Here is a 19859-nt window from a genome sequence, read left to right as displayed (position 1 = left end):
GCAATTAAAACTACAGTAGACACACTTGTTCCCTCCTCCCCTTGCATCTCTCCCTCTGTTCCTGCCTCTGCTTCTCAAAGCTGTGTATACAAGTCTCCCTTCTGACCCTAGCACAGCTTTCTCATTCTGTATTACATTTGTTGAGGGACCAACCATCTTCTACCCTTTTGTGAGGATGAAGTAGTGGAGTCAGTAAAAGCCCAGGTGAGGCAGCTTCTCTCATTCATGCAACTTGCTGTAGGGCTGGCAGTATCCCAGGACTGTGTTTGCAAAGACCTCCTGAGCTGTACATATCCTAGGTGAGCTATTGGTCACTAGTGTTCAGTGCTGCAGAACTGCTGTGAAATAGTTTCTCAGAGGCTTGTTTCTCAATGGCTAAAACAAAAGGATTTTCAGAAAACGAGCATGTCTAAAAAAGAGCAAATTCAAGTACCAAGTAATTATCAAGTATTTAAGGAAAACTTGCTAAAATTTTTCAACATCAGGAAGATTGCATATCCTTTCATTCCTTTTCCCCAAACAAACTGGGTTTAAAATGAACATGTAAATAAAGCACCTCAATGAAGTTATGTCACAGACAACTCCAGCAGAAATGGTTAGAGCATGGCAGATCCCAGCAACTGAAACCTGGAGTCTGAGGAAGTTAATCAATCTTAAAAATAAATCCCCAATCCAACTATGCCAATAAACATTTGCACAAAAATGGAGCAAGAAGTTACCATTCACAAACTGTCCAGCAGTGCTTTAATTAGTGAAATCTTGAAATCTGCTGAGGATTTGTTCCAATACCTATCCAAAAGTTTAGCTTCAGTTTGGATCCTACCTCCTATGTCATTGTTTCCTTTGAAAATTCCAGGTTTTCTGCTGTTTTCTCGGCTACTGAGGCCACAAACCAGAAATTCAGGGATGGTTATATCCCACTTGTCTTCACCATGACAAACCAACCTTCTGTAGAGATTGTGTTTCACAGTGTTGCAATAGCAGCAGCAGGGATGAGATGGGAGGATGACAGCTCAGACTCATTACATCACTTAATAAAACACATATTACATAGGGCAGTACTAATGAAGACGACTTAACATAAGCCCCCTAAACTACATTAAATCTTCTTAGGAATGATCTTTTTCCATCTTACCCTGCAAGCGCTGGGGCTTTTTCTTTGGTTTAAAATTTTTTGCTGCTCTTTGATCTCTCTGTTCAGAATGATCTCAGCCTGTACTCTGAATTATCTCCCTGCTCACCCTCTGACTTAGATGAGTCCGGCTCGCATAACACTCTCCACACTCCCATTCTGCTCATTGCTCTGTACACAGACACCAGCCGTACACTGCTAGATTATTTTAAACTCATTGAATCATGTTTTACAACAAAATTGGTTTTATTCACAATTAGTGTTCATGTTAGCCACTGCAGCTGAGCTCAAAGATTTTGTTGCTTTAACACTTTATTAATATTGTGCTATTTTATACAAGGGATGTCTAAAGAAGAAGATTAAGTAACCTTAGTATGACTGGGTAAACATGAACAGGAGAGAGAAAGAGAGAGTGAGAAAGAATAAAAACAAAACAAGGAAGGAAAATTGCTAACTATGAAATAAGTTTATAGAGACAGAATTTGAATAGTGAGTAATGATAAGGAATTGCTTGTTTGGGAAATGGGCTGTTTGGTTTGGTTTGGTTTGTTGGGTTGTTTGTTTTTTTTTTTTTTGCTGGGATTTACAATTTTCTGTAATTACCACTTTACATACAGCCACATTTGCATTTCCATTGTAAAAACCGACCTTAGGCCATATATTTTATTCTAGGAAATTTCATTTGTTCTGCCTTAATCCCACTGGTAGGACCACTCAAACTGTAATGTAGTACTCACCTGACAAAAAGATATCTCATTGTGGGCTTTTGCATGTCAGGTCACTGCGAAGTAAGAAGAAACGATGCTGCTTAATACTATTTTGCTGTAGTAAAGCATAAAACATGGCTAATGCTGAAAACTAATCTTATTTCACAGCCTATTGCCATCAACTATTCTATATGAAAGAGATATAACAGAAAATTCTACAGCTCAAGATGGCTATTTGGCAGTGTTTGGACACCCCTACAGATTAATACTTCCACAATCTCTAAGTAGGTGCCTCACATATGGCTAAATAGAATGAAGATTTAACACTTTGTTTATCAATTGAATTTTAAACTATGGCACCAGTGTTCAATAATGTCACATTTTTTCTCATTAACATGTAGTATTTCAGAAAACAGTTGGCAGCTTGGGTAAGACTGGATTTTCTAATAATGTAATGATAGTTTATAACCAGTTTTGTTAAAAGAACATTCTAATATGGAACTTATATGTACACTTAATATGTACAACTTAAACTGGAAGTATATCTTCTATCATATTATTCAGTTAGTTCTCATTAATTTTTTATTTACGGCTGTGCTTAGAAATGCTTTTTGCTTTCCTGTGCTAGTTTATTTAGTATTTTTGGAGCACACAGTGATAGTGAGACAGCAGTTCAGAAACAACCAGATAAGCTTACACTTTGAAGTAAATAGAATTCCAGTGTTAGCTGTGGGGCTACTTGAAAAGCAGGGCCATAATGACACCATGAAGTTTGCTAAATATTGTTAATGTTCATTTGACATCATGTTTAATTTGAAACTCATAAATGTATAATAGACGGCTACTCTTTACATAAACCCTTCAGCACATACTTATCATGCAACAAAAGGCATTAAGGCAGATACTTTGACAAGATCATCTCAGTGTTACACATTCCAACAGAATTCTTCAATGTGTAGACATTGAAAAGTCCATGAAAGCAACAACAGTCATTGTGGCCTCCATCGTGGCCTGCTGCTAGGGAAGGTGGATTTTGTGCATTTTCTTTGCAACTACTTGCCCACACCCCTGCTAGCATGGGGAAATAGACAGTGCAGGGACCGCAGGCCATGCACTCTTCCCATCTGTGGAGGATGCTCAGGAAAATTTGTCTGTAAAATGGTCTACTATCTCTTCTCCAGATAGATTGCATCTATTTAGCTCCTAGGCTGTTCAAAGGTTGACTACAGGGTGTTGACATGTGTCAGGGTACACTTTTCTGAGAGCAAAATGTGCTGGTACACATAGTAATGAGGAGTGTTCTTCATTCTCATAATCAGCATCTTTGCACCAGCTACCACCTGAGCTTTTATAATTATCTTACGTGCAGCTTCTGTTGAGATCAGCATGCAGAGCAGGTCCAGTCTGTTTTGTCCAGCTCAGCAGTGCCCCCACTGGCACAAAATACTCACAAGCCCTTTCCACCCCAACAGAGGGGAGTGAAAGAAGCAATATGGAGGAGAGAAGCCAGTCATAGGAATCAGAGGTCAGATGATGGAGAAGGACATAACTGGGACAGGGATGGGGAGAAAACTGTACAAAGTATGATGGAGCAGTCTTTAGAAGTCAGAGAAAACAGCAGGAAGGAACAAGAAGTAAGGGAATTTGGAAAGGACTGAAAATGGAGAGGCTGAAGGGGAGAGGGCGTCATGCAGAAATCAGCAGACAAATCTAGGGTATGGGCTGGGAAGACTCGCAACCTGTTCTACACTTTTTTCCATCACTTCATTTTATCATGCAGTGACACTTGGCAGAGAAACAATTCTAATGTTCTCCCTCAATACCACTTAAGTAGGAGGCCAAAACACAGAAAGAGAAAATACTCTTCTTCACTATAACCATTATCCTGCCTGCCTTCCAAGTCTGGAGGCCTGGGCTTCTATAGCATGCTGGTTTTCACTCCTAGTAAAAGAAATTAGAAAAGAATGTCTGTCTGAAATTTTTATTCTCAATTTGGAAGAAAAACTTGTCCTGGTAAGATTGTTTCATTAAAGTGTCTCTTCGGAAATACCAGTGTTACGTACCCATCCACCTTTCTTCCATGATGGGAGGAAGGAAATGAGGATGACAAGAGTGTGGCTGCCACTCTAAGACCACTGCTTCCAGGGTTGCTAACTAAAAAGGCAAGGGGAAAGCTGAGCTCTAGAAAGTAGTCCATGGGACAGACAACGGCCCAGTTGTTTTTCACCATTACACCCTGAATATTTCTACCTTATCTGATTGAACAACAGAGTTGGTGTTTTTTTAAAACCAAATCAAATTGAATAAAGAAGTGGCTTTGTCATATCAAGCATTTTGTTGGGATTTGTCAAGATTCTATTGAAACTTTAATTTCAAGAAACTAAAGTCATTTGCCCATCTTTCTGTAGGAATTTCTATAAATCTTTGCAGTCTGCTCTGATTGGTGGCTACTTCTTGTCTAAAGATCTGATATGTATGAGATTTCTCAGATACTGCAGATGTTGCAGTACCAGATTTTATTTTGGAAAGCAACACATGTAGAAGCCAAAATTCAAAGGGCTCCTTTCCCAGTCTGGTATCCTAGATAGCATTTGGAGACCTCTGCTGAGAGATGAAACAATGACATACGCTATGTGCTCAGCAGGCATTTTTAATTAGACCTAAACTCTTGGTTCTGAATCATTCTTTTGTTTGTGAAACATTCGGAGAGTCATGGCATTACCTTTCTGTTTCTGTAACAACAGGAAAGATGATTGTGTACATCAGATCAGGCAAACTGCATAGACCACCCAATAAAGATGGACTGAATTTGCCATACTATTAGTCACAGCCCATACAGAAGTCACAGCAAAGCTCAAATGGCAGCATGTTTAAAAAATGATGTGTCTCTGACTGGTTATGCATATTTTGAACATATGCATCCTTCCAGAATCAAGGGGACAGAATCACATAGTTAAACCAGAGATAAACATAAGAATTTGCACATTCATAAACACTGAGAAGGAAACCTGATGCATTTTGAGCAAGCCTGAAGAGAGTGAGGCTTGCATAACTGTTTACCTCCTAGGACCAGGACATTGCTAGAACTAAAAATGAGATCACCATTCCCATCCATCCCAGTACCTGATACATTCTGACTGCTCTGTTCCTTAAAGAGGAAAAGGGATCTTTAATGTTACCTTTGCAGACTGAAGTATGGATAGAATCACTAAAGGACAGAAAACAGATATGTTTGGCAAGCTTAGGTCCTTCAGCTTGAGCTGCTGAGGGGTGGTGAGGTTATAAGGAATTAGCTTCTGCCTTCCTCAGCTGGTTTAAGAACAATGAACAGCACTTTACAAGTAGATCCAGCCTTAAGAGAAAGATTGTAGAGGCCCAGCTTCGCTTGTATTAACAAGGCATTTCTATAAATATTCCTGAACAGAGAAGTGGGAGCAGTCAGCGGCTGCCGTCCAGAGGCAGGCTAGGCATGGGCAATAGGAAAGACACTGTCCTGAGAGCTGCAGTGGCTAGGCCAGGAGGACAGGGCTCGGCCTGGCTCCAGGCTGGCTGGGCGGGCAAGTAGGGATCTGGCCCCTATAAATATTTGCTTCTGGAATTCCAGAAAGACTCTTCCCTGGTCATGCATGCTGCTCTGCACGTGTGCACGGATGCCTCTTTCCTGAGGGTGTACTCATGTCACCTTTCTCCCCGAACACTGGCTGCTGCATTCCACTCTTGTCAGCAGCAGACCCCTGTCCTTCAGATTCCCGTCATATTTTTAGTCCAGCACACATTTTTGTTGACCCATCCAGTTTACCTTTTGAACATAAGAATTTCTTTGGGTTTTTTTTTTTTATCTCAGCCAATGAGCAGAATATACTGAATAAAGTAAGATAATTCTGGAAGACAGCTGGAGTATTGACTGCGCTATGACTGTGATAACTACGAATTTTATTCAAATATAAAACCTGTGCCTGCTGGTGATCTTCCGTAAGTTTCCAGACATATTGAAACCAAGAGATAGAGCTACATAAATTTTACCCAGATGCCAGCTGGGAGGTTAAGACTTTGCTTATTTCTGCACGGATCTTGCTATAGTACCTGTATACAGCTAATTGGATTGTAGACATAAGGGTGCATAAGCCAATTCACAGCTAAAGAAAGGTATTTGTTTTCGAGATATTTTCCAGTAGATTTTCAAAAAGAGCAGCACAACGTTTTGCCATTTTCTTTGAAAACATTTTCTTTGCCAGTCCATAAATCTCACCATTAAAACTTTTTTTCTTTTCATGTCGTTCACAGTCCTTCAGTTTAACTGTTTGGTTTAACACCTTTTCTCATAAATTCACCTAATGCATTCATGTTGACTGACATCAGGGTTTCAGCAGATGAGGTCCGTACACGTGTACTTAGTACCATTGGCATCCTCTTCCAGTTCAGACTGTGATCACGAGTTTAACAGAGAAATGGAGGAAGCTTTTCCATATGCACAATCTGGAGGTAACTGCAGGCATGCGACTTGGGTAGATGTCTCCCTACAAACAACTACACCTGAAAGGGGATAGGGAATATGTCTGACCTGAAAGGGAAAATATCACTAAATAAGCAGGTATCATTTAGTCAGTAACATTTCTCCAGCACAGAGCTGTGTCTGTGAATGCAGGAGGAGCTTGTAGGTCTCTCAGCACAAGTATCAGATAATGGCACAGCTGCTGGAGCAGCTTGGCAGCTTTTCCTTGAATGCATGGGTGTTTCCCAGCACAAAACTGAGGCGCTGCCGTCATGGCCCTGCTGCCACCAGCTTTCAGTATCCCAGCACACTGGACTTTGTGGATGCCTTTTCAACATCTTTTGGGTATCGAGAGGTCCAGATCAAAACTGAGAGGGGCATCATTTAAATAATGCAAGAATAGAAACTGAAGTGCAGCTGTGCTCTGAAGCCTCCTTTTAATATGTTTTAAAAATCATTTTATACTTTTATGTTGTATGGCAAACTCTTAATTTTATGACCATAGTGAATGGCATGCATCTCAAATTTCTCTCTCTGACTGTATGTTTGCTTTTAACTGTCTTCCCCATTAAATCTCTCAGTCTACACTTTTCTGAAATTAATGTCCTTTTATTTCCTATCCATGTTTCTGGCCTACCTATACTTAATTGTTTTCCTGTTCATGGTCCAGCAAGAATTTTCTGACATTTCATTAAATTCCTTACACAATCTTACTCTATATATGTTGTAACATCAGACAAGCAGACTCCCTTAGCCTTCCTCCTTTGCTTTGCTACAGTTTATCTTTACTTCTCCTTTGCCCTTTGTTGGGTCATTCTGACATTTTCCAGCCCATATAGTTGAACTGGTTGCACCAACTGTTTTAAATATTTTGAGCTGTAACATGTCTATATGTGTGACAGAACCCACAGTAATTCTCAAAGAATTAAACCTTGATCAGCAATATATATATTGCTCTCTTTATTTTTAAATTTTAAAAAGTTGGTGTAGCTGCTAGAATGAATATTGGTTGGTGTGTTTTTATCGACATTTTAGCCTGGATGAGGTGTATGCTTTTAAAAAGGATCTCCTTACATTACCCTTTGGTTCAAAGGTTTGAGCAGTCTTGGAGCGTATGAACTGGATGGCTTTCAGTTGAAACTAAGTCAGAAGATGCACCCTGGTAGTGCATTAGTGATCTCCAAACCGGGGAGAGGATTCATTCAGTTCATGAGACCCAGGCTTAACTAATTAAAAGTTCAATCTTGAGATGTGTCAGAACCTTGGTAACATTTATTTTGCTGCATAAATCCACTCTTTCTGGGTCATATTGTTGGTAACATGGACAGAGCCACTGGTAGTTAAAAATCTGCTGCAACTGCCTTCTCCCTTGATGCCTTCTGTTCTCTGTCAGTGGTACTCAGCCGAAATATTGAGGTATACACATTCAGTTCCAGATTTAGGTATTGCTTACTGCATTATCATTTTAAAATGAATTAGTGCTCTTCTAATCTGGTAACTAATAGAAGCAACAGCAGGGTGTATGTGCTTCAAAGTAGATAGGTTATGCTCTGTCATCATGTCAGTGTTTGCCTATCTAAACATCATTGCTTGTTCTACAAATAAATTTTTCCAGATTAATTAAAAAACCTCCACCCAAACCCAACACACATTTCCAGAGTGTGCAGTCATATTAAATTTCGAGAGAGAGTTGGCTGCTGCTTTCTCCATCCAGCCTCAAAAAGTTGGAGGGCTGTAATGAGGAAAGTAACTGCAAACTGTAGAGATCCTTTGCTGCTCGTGGTTTTGTTCAAAGTTGTACACAGGACATTAGTGTTTGCAGATGCTCTATAAAGATAAAAGACAAAGGCCTAGATAGGAAGAAATTATGATCTGCATTAAATAGATGGTGAGCCAATTCGTCCCTCAGTTACACTATTGCAAAGCCTGTAAATTTCATTGTTGGAATGAGATCATGGTTTGTCTTGAAGGAAATGAGAACTGGTGAAAATTAAGGGAACTGAGAATGCACTGGGAAAAATTCAACAAATAAGAAAGTGTGAAATAAATTATCAAGAATAACAAAAAAGAAAAACTGTTTTGTTCTTAGGAAGGAATTCAAAGGGAGCAGAAAACCACAGGCTGAAACTCATGACTCCGTAATTTGATCTGTGTGCCAACCTCCTGAGGTTAATCAATCCATTTTAATGATAACATAATACTTCTCAAGAAAGTAATGGTATCTGACTTTAAAAACTGTATTTGCTGTGAAAATGAATGACTCCACCTTGAATTAACATGAAGACAACTTTATTCAACTGTTCTTGCTTTCCCTGGTAACAAAGGAGATTAGGTTTTTGGGCTGGGATCTCTCACCTCTTCACACATTACCATACATAATAGTAGAAGGGGAAATTGAGTCTCAGCTACCCCTTTTTTCTTCCCTCTCTCCCTCAGGGAAGCCATGGGACACAGTAATCAATTAAAAAGGTCAAAATAAGCAAGGTCAAATGGCTTCATTTACTGTGACTATTAATCTGAGTTACATGCATAAACTTTTTACATATGGGACCTTATCTTTCCCTTCAGCAAAGATGTGAGGCCTAGTTCACTCTCCTTTTTATGTTTTTGTCTCCCCTTTCCCTCTCATTTTTGTATTTTCATCCCTTTCTTGCTGCATTGGCATGAAGTACTACATACAGGGAACTCAGAATCAGGTCCTATTCTGTGCCACAGATAGGATGATATGCAAGAAAAATGCAGTAATGAAATAAAATACCTGAACTGCAGAGGCTTAAAGTTACTTTATCTCTTTTCTATTTCTTACCTTTTTCATGTCAAAACATGAAAGATTACCTGAAATATCAGTTAAGCAGGGAAATATTATCCTAATAAATGAGCATGCAAGTATGCGCCTGGTAAGTTATTTGATTAAACAGGAAGCTAGAATCCTATAGATATCCACAAATAAAGCCCCAAATCTAAATGACTGTATCGTTAGCTCATTTGTAAACTGTTCCAGATGTAAGATTTTGGCAGCTTTCCAGTAGGCTGGCTGCAGTCTGAGCTTTCCTGCATCCGCAGTGAGAACTGCAATGCCTGACTCTTCAAGGAAAAGCTCCACAGGGCTCATGACAAATTATATAAAGTAACAACCTGCCTGCCTGGAGAAGAGAAATTCAGAGAGATCCCTGGGCAAAGAATGCCCTTTTTCCAGGGGCTAAGCTACAGCCGTTTGACTCTGGATGTGTGATCGATCTGCATTATGCACCACCCAGTGAAAGCCCCTCTGAGAAGATCATTTAGTGATCATATCAGGGACTCCACTGCTAGAGCCTTGGATGTTATCTGGAAAAACACGAGAGACAGACGACTGGCAGGTGAGAAAGGATATTACATAAGTATATTTTAAGATTCAGAAGGCACCATAATTAACAATGCTAATTAGTGGTATCACTTGCATAACGTATTACTATTGCCTCTAAGTATTTCTCCAGCCTTTTGTTTCTGTGTCATGTTACTTCAGTGCTGTGCCTGTGCTGGGGCTGTGTGTGCTCCTTTAACGAGATGTGTGTGTGCTCCTTTAACGAGATGACATAAGCATCAGTTAGAAGAAAAGAAGCAGAGAAATTTGGTGTGATATTATGGTGCAAACTCCTCAGACTGAAGTGTGCTGAAGCATTTTATTTTGCTGTTAGGTCAGACCCTGTGCTTTACTGCCTTGATGTGCTTCAGTGAGTTGTGTTACGGAGTGTTTTGCAGCCAAGGAGTGTGTCAGTTGGAATATCTGGGCTGTGCACTAAGCAATTACTGGTATTTCCTCTGGCAAGGATTTCAGTGCTGTGAGTTCCAAGTGAGTGTCAGGTATGCCAGAGCTATGCTTCTGAAATATAAATTACCAGCCAACTATATGGTTGCAGTTCATATTTTTATTTTGACTTGCAAATACTCAAAAACTCGATGCAAACCATAATAGAGGGCTGGAGAATGTAATTTAGCTTGCTTTGTTTTCCTCATCTGTTATTGTCTGCTAGATTGAATGCTTCTTGTTCACCCTGCTGGGGTTGTTACTTTCATTATTGCAGCATTTAGAGGTTTCAGAAAAGGCAGCACGGGTCACGGTCACACAGTGGGTGTGACTTGTCAGAGGGATCGCTTTGGTTTGTTTGTATACAGTGGGGATGGCTTATCCGAGGGGAGGAGAAATGTTAATAATGATAAGATCAGGGATGAGATAGATGACCAAGAGGCAGACCGTATGACTCACTAATGTAAACTGAACTTTCACATCATTCTCCTGCATTTATGTTTTGGAGAAATAAGAGCAGCTAAATGCTCAACAGACATTTGTGATGGTGCACCAATTCCAAAACTGATTACATCAGGTAATCAGGCAGTGAGTGATCACAGCCTATAAAGACACACAGGGGCAAAAACCTGTTTTAAATTAGAGCAGCTCATAAAAACCTCGTTCTGTCCACTGTGTTAGTGGCTGGATCAATTCCGTGCCTGTTTGCATGGATGTCAAAGGACAGCGAGTTCCCTAAATGATGAGAACCTCATCTTTACCACTGTTTTACAGTAAAGCTCCATAGTCACATTTACTTTAATGTTCAGCACTTAGTCACAAACATGGCAGTGTTATGAAAGTGCTGGACATTAACCTCTCTTCCATGGCAAACTGAACCAGGCAGACAGCACATTTAATCTCTCAAAGGTATGTTAGAAAACTGGACTTTTTGGGTCACTTAAAGGCTGCAGGGCATGGAATAGCAGTCACAGTGGAGGTCCTGATCTTCAAGACACTGCTGAAACTCCACTGGAAGGAGCATTGACAAGGAAGAAATTCTGAGTAAAAAGGCATGGATGTTACACAAATCTATAAAAGGGAAGTTGGTGGGGCCAAGTCAGCCTTTGTTTAATCTGCATGTTGCCTGGTCAGCTAGATGGTTGTTTGCCCTGGCATTCATTTCCATTCCACCTGCTAGAGATGTTTATGTAAATGCTTTGAAGTGAGCTTTTTAATTTATAGTTAAGTTCAGAATGGCATTTGCATCAGCAGACTCCAAGTACCTCTGGCCTGTGTCCATGTAAGACAACTAATGCCAACTGTCTTACAAAATTGCTTTTTTCTCATCAGTTCACATAGGAAAGCATATAATGACATGTTTTTTTATGCCTTCTGTATGCGACCTACATATGAAAATATGCAGGTTTTATCAGGATCCAAAAAGGCTTTGATAATCGTATATATTTAACTTTGCATATGATTATCAAACATTTAGGGGATAGACAACAGCTAATTATATTTCTTGAGACTCTGTCACATTCCTAGAAATGAGGAGTGAACGTGAACCCTCTAGCCTCTTTAGCCGTGCTGATAAGGGGCAGCATGTTTTTATTCTACTTGGCAGATGGTTATAAGCCATCACAGTTTTTATCAATACAAGGCTTAGATGTTAGAGGACCCTTAAAAGCAGTGACAGTTCCATTTTCCAGGCTGTGCTGGTGATGTGGGCTTGTCAGTCCACTAGTATATTTGGGCCGCTGTCAGAAAGTTAGAAAATCATCAGGCTAAACCCCCAACAAGCAGTGCAGTATGTAATCGGAGTAGATATCAGGCTGTATTCCTGAAAATACTTCATGAATAACAGATTAGGGAAGAGAAACAAAACAGCAACAAGTTGTTTGTCCTCCAGAATATTAGCAGTTTAAACTGCTGACTACCTAAAAATGGTAAAGAAGGGTCACGACACTGAAATAAGAAATCCACTTAGATCAGCAATTTGTGTTATCAGGACACACCTTTTAAAAAAGCACATGATATTTGCAAAAGAAAGAAGAAAATGTGAAATATGCATTCTTCATGGTGCGTTCAAGAAAAAGTAATATTTTCCCTGTGAAAAAAAAAAAAAAACAGCCTCTACACAGAAATAGCAGATAATGCAATATAATCTGATATAATCATTGAACAGGCAGTACTATCTACCTCCTAAGTAGGAAAAATAATGTGGAAAATATCTTTGCCATTAGATCATGTAGTCTTAATGACACAAAAGAAAGGTAGAATTACTCTTGGACAAAAACAATCAAAAGTATTTAAAATGCTATTAACATTACACGGAACTAAAAGATTGTAGCTAAAGATGCTTTGATTTTGAGTGGGCACCATAGAGGGAAACTAATGAATATAGACTGAACTGTCAGATGACCTCTGCATACTGTCCTACCCTGGCCATGATGGAGTACTGTAGAGCAGCATCCTCACATTGCTTCTGAACCCTAACACCAGGACTGAGTTACTGCGTGTGCTGCCTCATCGTATGGCAGAACAACCTGTGGTTCAGCCAGCTGGGGACAAGCACAGTTGTATAAATATGGTATATTATTATACCATATTCCGGGATATTATTACTATTATGTAAATATGGCATATTGTATAAATATGGTATATATTTATAACATAAGTGTCCTGAGGAGCAGGGAGATGCAGCTCAATGTAGTCGCATTATGGTCATGCTACTTTTTATGGCAGCACAGCTCACGGTTTTCCGCTTGGTGTTTTTTCTCCTCATTTTTAGTTTACATAGGCAAAGAAAATCTAGACACATGTTTGTAGTCATATCTGGTCATATTAAATGTGGAAAATGAATCACTAAATAAATCACTAAACATATCACTAAACACAATGGAAACATTTTCAATTGCTGGAACATCAATAATGCCCAGTAGAGATGGGATAAAATTTGGGGCAATGGAATGAACAGCAAAGAGTAGGAGGACAGAATTACACTCAAGTTGCCAGATTCCCTAAATGGGGCAATATGAAAACTCTTAACTTTTCCTGTTACTACATTCACAAGAAATAGAAACATTTCTTTGGGAATTCCCAGTTTATTCCCTTTTAGTGATGCCAGGTCACATCCTCAGCTGGGAAGGGAAGCACATTCTGGCTTTTTCAGTGCACAGACCTCCCAACAGAGACCAGGATTTTATGCGCAAGAAGGGCAGCAGTGCTGAGTGAACTTCCCCAGAGCGTGGAAGCATCACTCTCAGCTCTGAAATGTACATAGCCTCAAACCCAGCAAATTTTTAGAAAACATGGTCAGACGCTGAGTACAACTGATGACTCATATGCCTCTCTTTTAATGTTTTTATTTTTTTTTTTAGTGATGAAAAAGATAAGTTTTCTTCTGAAATATTTGGTATTATAGGGGAAAAAAAAGAATGCGTAGATAGACTAGGCTTTGTGAATTACTGGTAATTTTGCTGCAGTGGCTTAGTCATTGAAAGTCTGGGGAAAATCATCGCTTATTTGGTATTTTGAAAATTAACCTTTAACTTTTCCATTTGCAGTTATTTACCTACTTATCACTTTCAATTATGTCAATTTTTTTTTAGAATCATAGAATGGTTAGGGTTGGAAAGGACCTTAAGATCATCCAGTTCCAACCCCCCTGTCATGGGCAGGGGCACCTTACACTAAATCATATCACCCAAGGCCTCATCCAACCTGGTCTTGAACACTGCCAGGGATGGAGCATTCACAACCTCCCTGGGCAACCCATTCCAGTGCCTCACCACCCTAACAGGAAAGAATTTCCTTCTTATATCCAACCTAAACTTCCCCTGTTTGTTTTAACCCGTTACCCCTTGTCCTGTCACTACAGTCCCTAATGAAGAGTCCCTCCCCAGCATCCCTATAGGCCCCCTTCAGATACTGGAAGGCTGCTATGAGGTCTCCACGCAGCCTTCTCTTCTCCAGGCTGAACAGCCCCAATTTCCTCAGCCCGTCTTCATACAGGAGGTGCTCCAGTCCCCTGATCATCTTCGTGGCCCTCCTCTGGACTTGTTCCAACAGTTCCATGTCCTTTTTATGTTGAGGACACCAGAACTGCACACAGTACTGCAAGTGGGGTCTCACAAGAGCAGAGCAGAGGGGCAGGATCACCTCCTTCGACCTGCTGGTCATGCTCCTTTTGATGCAGCCCAGGATACGGTTGGCTTTCTGGGCTGTGAGCACACACTGAAGCCGGCTCATGTTCATTTTCTCAGTGACCAACACTCCCAAGTCCTTCTCGGCAGGGCTGCTCTGAATCTCTTCCCTGCCCAACCTGTATCTGTGCCTGGGATTGCTCCGACCCAGGTGTAGGACCTTGCACTTGGCATGGTTAAACCTCATGAGGTTGGCATCAGCCCACCTCACAAGTGTGTCAAGGTCCCTCTGGATGGCATAAATTAATTAAATTTCACTAAACTTCATAATATTTCATTTACCCCAGGATTAAATTAATTTTGTAGCTCTGGCCCACTAAAACTAAAGTGGGCTTTTGCAATCCCTGGTTTTCTTGGTTTTGTTAATTGCCAAAGAAATGACAAATGACTCATTTGCAAAGATCTGTAACAGACTTCTGATTAGGCCTACTTTGCTAGTGTTTGAATCATCTGGAAATATTATATATGTCCTTGTAAGTCATTGCTAAAGATGTAGCCACAGAGACAACTCTGAAACTGCAGAAAAAATAATTCCACCAAACAATTTTTTCCATTTAGATTCTTTTTAGAAGACCATCAGTCAGCTTTTATCTAGTTTTCATGTTATTAATAAAGGATGACTTAATTTTTAATCTAATTATGAAGAGTTCCTTTGCAGGCCCCTTTCAGTAGACCTTGTATTTTTGAATTTATGATGATTAGCTAGAATTATTTTTTCATACCACAGCCATATCAATTTTTGCATAACTAATGTATGATCACCAAGATATCTGTGATGCACTATCTGCTCTTGCTGATGGTTGTTTTCCATTATCAACGTCCTTATATTTCCACTGTTTCTAATTCCTCTTTTCTCTTATTCTTTCCCCTTAACTCTGATGTCTTAAAATGTGCCCTTTTATGGATTGCAAAATCTGTGAGTACAGGACTTACTTATTCTTTTAAAAGTCCCAGCCATTGCTTATACTTCTAGACATATATATAGCTAACTATAGGAAGTAAAGGAAGCAAAGAAAGGACTTTTAATCCTTGGGATATCTTTAAAGACCAAGGTTAAGGCAGTGTTTTGAATTACATTTTACCTGTCCCTAAAATTTACAGTCATGCAGAACAGAAATTACTGCTTTAAGCGTTTGTTTTGTTCTGTGATTGGAGAAAGATTTACAGTGTGTGTAGGTGAAATAAGGTTTTAGAAAATGGATATGTTGCAAAACCTGAGACAACTTGATATATAGCTTCAAATATGTCACTTTTTGGCTATATCAGCGTTTTTAGGAAATTACTGACCGCCAGTCTGGAGACAGCCTCCTATAGTTTTGGTGCTTTACTCAGGACACTTTACAAATGTTAAAAATAGCCACTGGCCACAAGGTAGAGAATGACCAGGTATTGATATGTACTTATAGATAGACTTTAATTTATGGAAAAGAAATAGGAAAACAGTAAACAATTGTCTAATAACAAAAAATGCTATTTGTATAATAAAGCAGGTAAAGCATATCCAGTTCAAAATCTTTTAATTATTTCGATTGAATGGTTAGATATCTTTATAATGGTAAAGTTTACTCCCTTTGAGAGTGATGAAGAGCTTTGTGGTTACCCATGTAATTACTAAACAAGTTTGTAGTGTAAGTAATTATTCTGAGAAAATACCAGTTTCTTTCGTGTGATTTATCATTTTTCACGCCTTTCAAATTCAGACATCAAATGTAATCAGAAATAATATGTTTCATACACTGCATATACAAGTCTATTTTAAAAAAATATTGCCATCCTAAATTTCCAATAAGTATATAGAATATTGCACACCTTATTTTAGCACTGGTGTTTTTATCATGGAATGACTGGAATTCATTTAAGCCAAAGTCCTTCAGTCAAAATCCTCATTCAAAGGGCAATTGGAATTAAATGCCTCATTAGGTTCTTATTCCATGTTCTATTTTTTAATTTCTCACTCTCCATATGAAAATGTAGAGAAGTGCCAGAAAGATCATAGCTGCCTTCAGCATGAGCCTCTTGGTGTTTATTTTCAGTTGCTGGAATGTCTTGTTTCCAGTACTCTTGTGCTTCTAATTTGAAGTCTGATACTAATAGAGATCGGAGCACTCAGAGAGAAAGGAAAGTGTGCATACTCCATCATCTTGTGTTTGTAAGACGTTTTTTCATGTATCTAAATAAATTGCACCATTGGGGGACTGAACACTTGGAAAGTTTTATTTATGAGCTTCATATTTTCCTCCATTAGTGAAATTTAAAACATTTATTTCATGGAGCTCCACCGTCATTTCTGTAGTCACGCTACAACAATGACACTGTTTTGTCCAAGTTTACAATAAGAAGTACACAGTATGCTAAGCATGTTATAAAAGTGGTTGCTACAAAATCCTCACGCATTCAAATTACAACAGCTGGAGGGGATTATGGAAATACACCTTTTTTTCAGCATTCTGTTTCTCCACAGTCAATGTAGCCAGTTCTAAGACTGCAGCAATCAGACAGCAGCCCCACGTCCTGTCTTGTGCCTGGGATTTTAAGGATGTGCATAAGAGGAATTCAGTCCCAGGACACCTCAGCAATTAGGAATTTTTAGAAATAACTTTATGCTTTCTTGGGGACTCTGAACCGATTCTTTACAAGTATGGGCCAAGGAGGGAGGGAGCATACCCAGAGCAGCCCACAAAACATGCCTGACAGGAACTGAGCAGTCATATGGCTCTGCAAATGGAGAATGAGCACCCGAACATGAAAAACATCACCATTCTGTCAGGCAGCTTGGACATGAGGGGAAGTTAAAAACCAATACACCTGGCAACCACCTGTTAGGAAACCAGCCTCATCATTTATACTTTTCAGCATGCAAGGCTTGTATGTGGTACATGTTCTCAGACGGGGATTAAAAATGAGTGAGAAAGACGAAAATTATGGTCTGATTTCCCCAGGCCCAGCTTCGTAATTCATCATCATGGATACTGTTAAACTCTAGTCTCAAATGCTGGATACCACAAGATAAGCAGCATTCTGTCTCTGCTAAAAGTATCTCCTTATGACAGACAACCAGGAGGCCTCATCTTCTGCTCTATTGAACGTTCATATGCACTTCCCAAAAGCAGCAGGGGCTCCCGATACCCAGATTCAGCTCTCCAGACTGTATATTCTTACAGCACCAAGCAAGCATTTTGCACTTTTGAAAGACCATTATATATTTGAAACATTCCTAAAAACTGCTGAAAGTGCTCAACTGCTTTGTGTTTGATTGTTTGGAAGGAGCCTTGCTCACAAAATATTTCAACTGCTACAGTTGTGCTAACATCTGGACAGCTTCCTTACGTCAGAGGTGGATGATGAGATCCAGATGCTATGACTTACTGATGTTTTCATTAACTTCTTAGCAGTTTTGTCTTTGTTTTGTTTACCAACTGCAACTTCTTAACTCCAACTCACATATGTGTGTTACTGGGGAGAGTGGGGAGAAGAGCTGAAAAGAAGGGGGCAGCCAGAGAAATTAAATTAGTGTTTGGCCTAGATTCAGAAAAACTGATTTCTCTTATTACAATGCGCTGTTCCAGGATATGCAGCCTGTGGGAAGGTTAGCCCCAGATGACAGGAAACATTTTGCTGGGCTGCTATTTTCAGTGAAAATGAGCCGTACAATTTGCTAATTATGTTCTAATTTAAGAGTAAACAAGCTATGAAGACAACAGGAAATAAGGACGTAAGATAATATTGATGGCAACCTCGTGAACTTTGCATTTACAATCATGCTTAAACTTAACTGTCATATAGAGAATATTTATTACACTGAGGGAATGCCACTATTGCAGCAGACACAGAAGGGAGCCCAGTTACATTGTAGGCTACACATTAGGACCTAGCTGAGTACTTCTTTTAAGGAAGATGTTGGCAATAAATGGTGTATGGAAAAAATAAAAAAAAAGAATCCAAGCAGCTGCATAGTATCTCTATGGTAATAAATGTTTTATATGTTTGCTAATTTTATATGACAGAATTCCACTTACAAGAATTTAAACCATTTCCAAAGGCTAGTTCCACCCAATTTTTTCCCACTGAAAATAGAATTAGCGCAGGCATAACTGCTTTCCTTGCAATGCAAAACCCATGAAGAGGCTGAAGTGGATTTTCAAAAACTGACTGAACTTGTATTTTGCATTTTATATAGCTCTGCATTTAAATTTGGAGAGAAAGGTGAAGAAGAGAGAAATATCAAAGCACACTGGTTGATTGATACTATTATTCACTAAATGTTGCAGCATCCTTAGCACTGTGTAAGAAAATGAGATCAAGAAAGTCCTATTTTGAAGAGATCACAATTTGCAAAACAGTCACTGTCAGTGCTCACTGGAAGGAGATTAATTCAGAAGCCATATGAACACATTTTTACATACTCAAAAAAACTGCAGACCAGTCCAGGAAGAGAATTTATCAGTCCACTGAACTTCCTCCTACAGTGCTATGTTTACCAGCTTGCAAGGACCAAAGCAGGACTGGGGCTATGGGGAGGAATATGGGAGGGGAAAAAATGGACCAAATTCTCACTGTACTAGAAGTTGCTCATCGATACTGGTATTTCCAGGCTGTGAGAAGGTCAATTAGCAGTATAGTTTATTTTTGGAATTATGGATGGGTTTGCCGGAGGGTGCTCTATGTACACATATCTGTGTGAGTCTCCTAAAAAGGCAGCTATTAAAAATAATAGTAAAGGAATGTTTAGACAGATTCTACTTCCAAAGGGTAAATCAAACATACAAAAAAGAATGAAGAAAATAAGGAATGGATAGCAGCTAGTCACTGTGTTACTGGACAGAAAAAAAAAATAAAAAAATAGTGTAGCACAAGTGGGTTATAAGATCTGAGAATGAATTTTCGATGTAATGCATTAAAAAGTTGTGACCAGATGTGCATAGAGGTGGCAAGGTATGATTTTATGACTTCATCCCACTTGGTCATTCCCCATCTCTCATGTGATTTGATTTTAGTTGTACCTTTGATTTCTCATGTTCTTTTATGTGATAATAGAATAGAACCCATCCATGACTGTCACTTTTGGATTATGCTAATAATACTAACTATACTAATTTACATTAATATAAATTAGAGTGGTTTATGTTTTGCAGTTTCTGGCAAACAGAGATGAAAGTTTACACATTTCTCTGAGGGAAATAGCCAATTGCTGAAAAGGCATAGGGACAAAGGAAAACCTGCATTGTGCTTTTCTCTTGTGCTTTCACTTTTTCAGGTCTCTATTGTATCTCTTTCTCTCTGTTGATGCTCTAAAAGGCTTTTAGTCTCTGCCACAATTCTGAGAAGTTCATGTTCAAATTTTGCAGAATCCTCTAAGAGTTTCTGCCTTGTTATTCTTGTTACTTGATAATTAAGCTCTATTTTGACAGCCATCCTACAGTAGCAAAGTACATGCCACCTCAGCTGAACTAACAACTAGCCTGCCCTGGTTAAGCCATAGACACAAAGGGTTTGGCATGTACCTTTGTCTGTCATTGCCTGTTGCATGACAGAACATCTCAAGGCATTAAACTGG

At 39.3% G+C, this 19859-nt stretch overlaps 1 protein-coding gene across 3 annotated transcripts in view; it reads left to right on the top strand.

Moving 5' to 3' along the window:
* The window catches only part of DLC1 (DLC1 Rho GTPase activating protein), a 229439-nt gene that overhangs the window by 117327 nt on the left and 92253 nt on the right, over positions 1 to 19859 (top strand). The window contains exon 1 of one of the 3 annotated variants that reach the window (XM_061473100.1): positions 9386 to 9690. The exons of the other annotated variants lie outside the window; for them this stretch is intronic. Within the exon in view, the coding sequence (XP_061329084.1) occupies positions 9576 to 9690 (115 nt within the window). The 5' untranslated portion in view covers positions 9386 to 9575. Of the gene's footprint in view, positions 1 to 9385; positions 9691 to 19859 lie in introns of those variants that run through there. 3 annotated transcript variants of the gene reach the window in all.

The sequence above is a fragment of the Pezoporus flaviventris genome, unplaced genomic scaffold, assembly GCF_033815535.1.
Source record: "Pezoporus flaviventris isolate CSIRO_AGI_PZ_B2104156 unplaced genomic scaffold, CSIRO_AGI_Pfla_v1 ptg000002l, whole genome shotgun sequence".
Lineage (NCBI taxonomy): Eukaryota > Metazoa > Chordata > Aves > Psittaciformes > Psittacidae > Pezoporus > Pezoporus flaviventris.
This window is presented reverse-complemented; position numbering and strand designations above follow the sequence as displayed.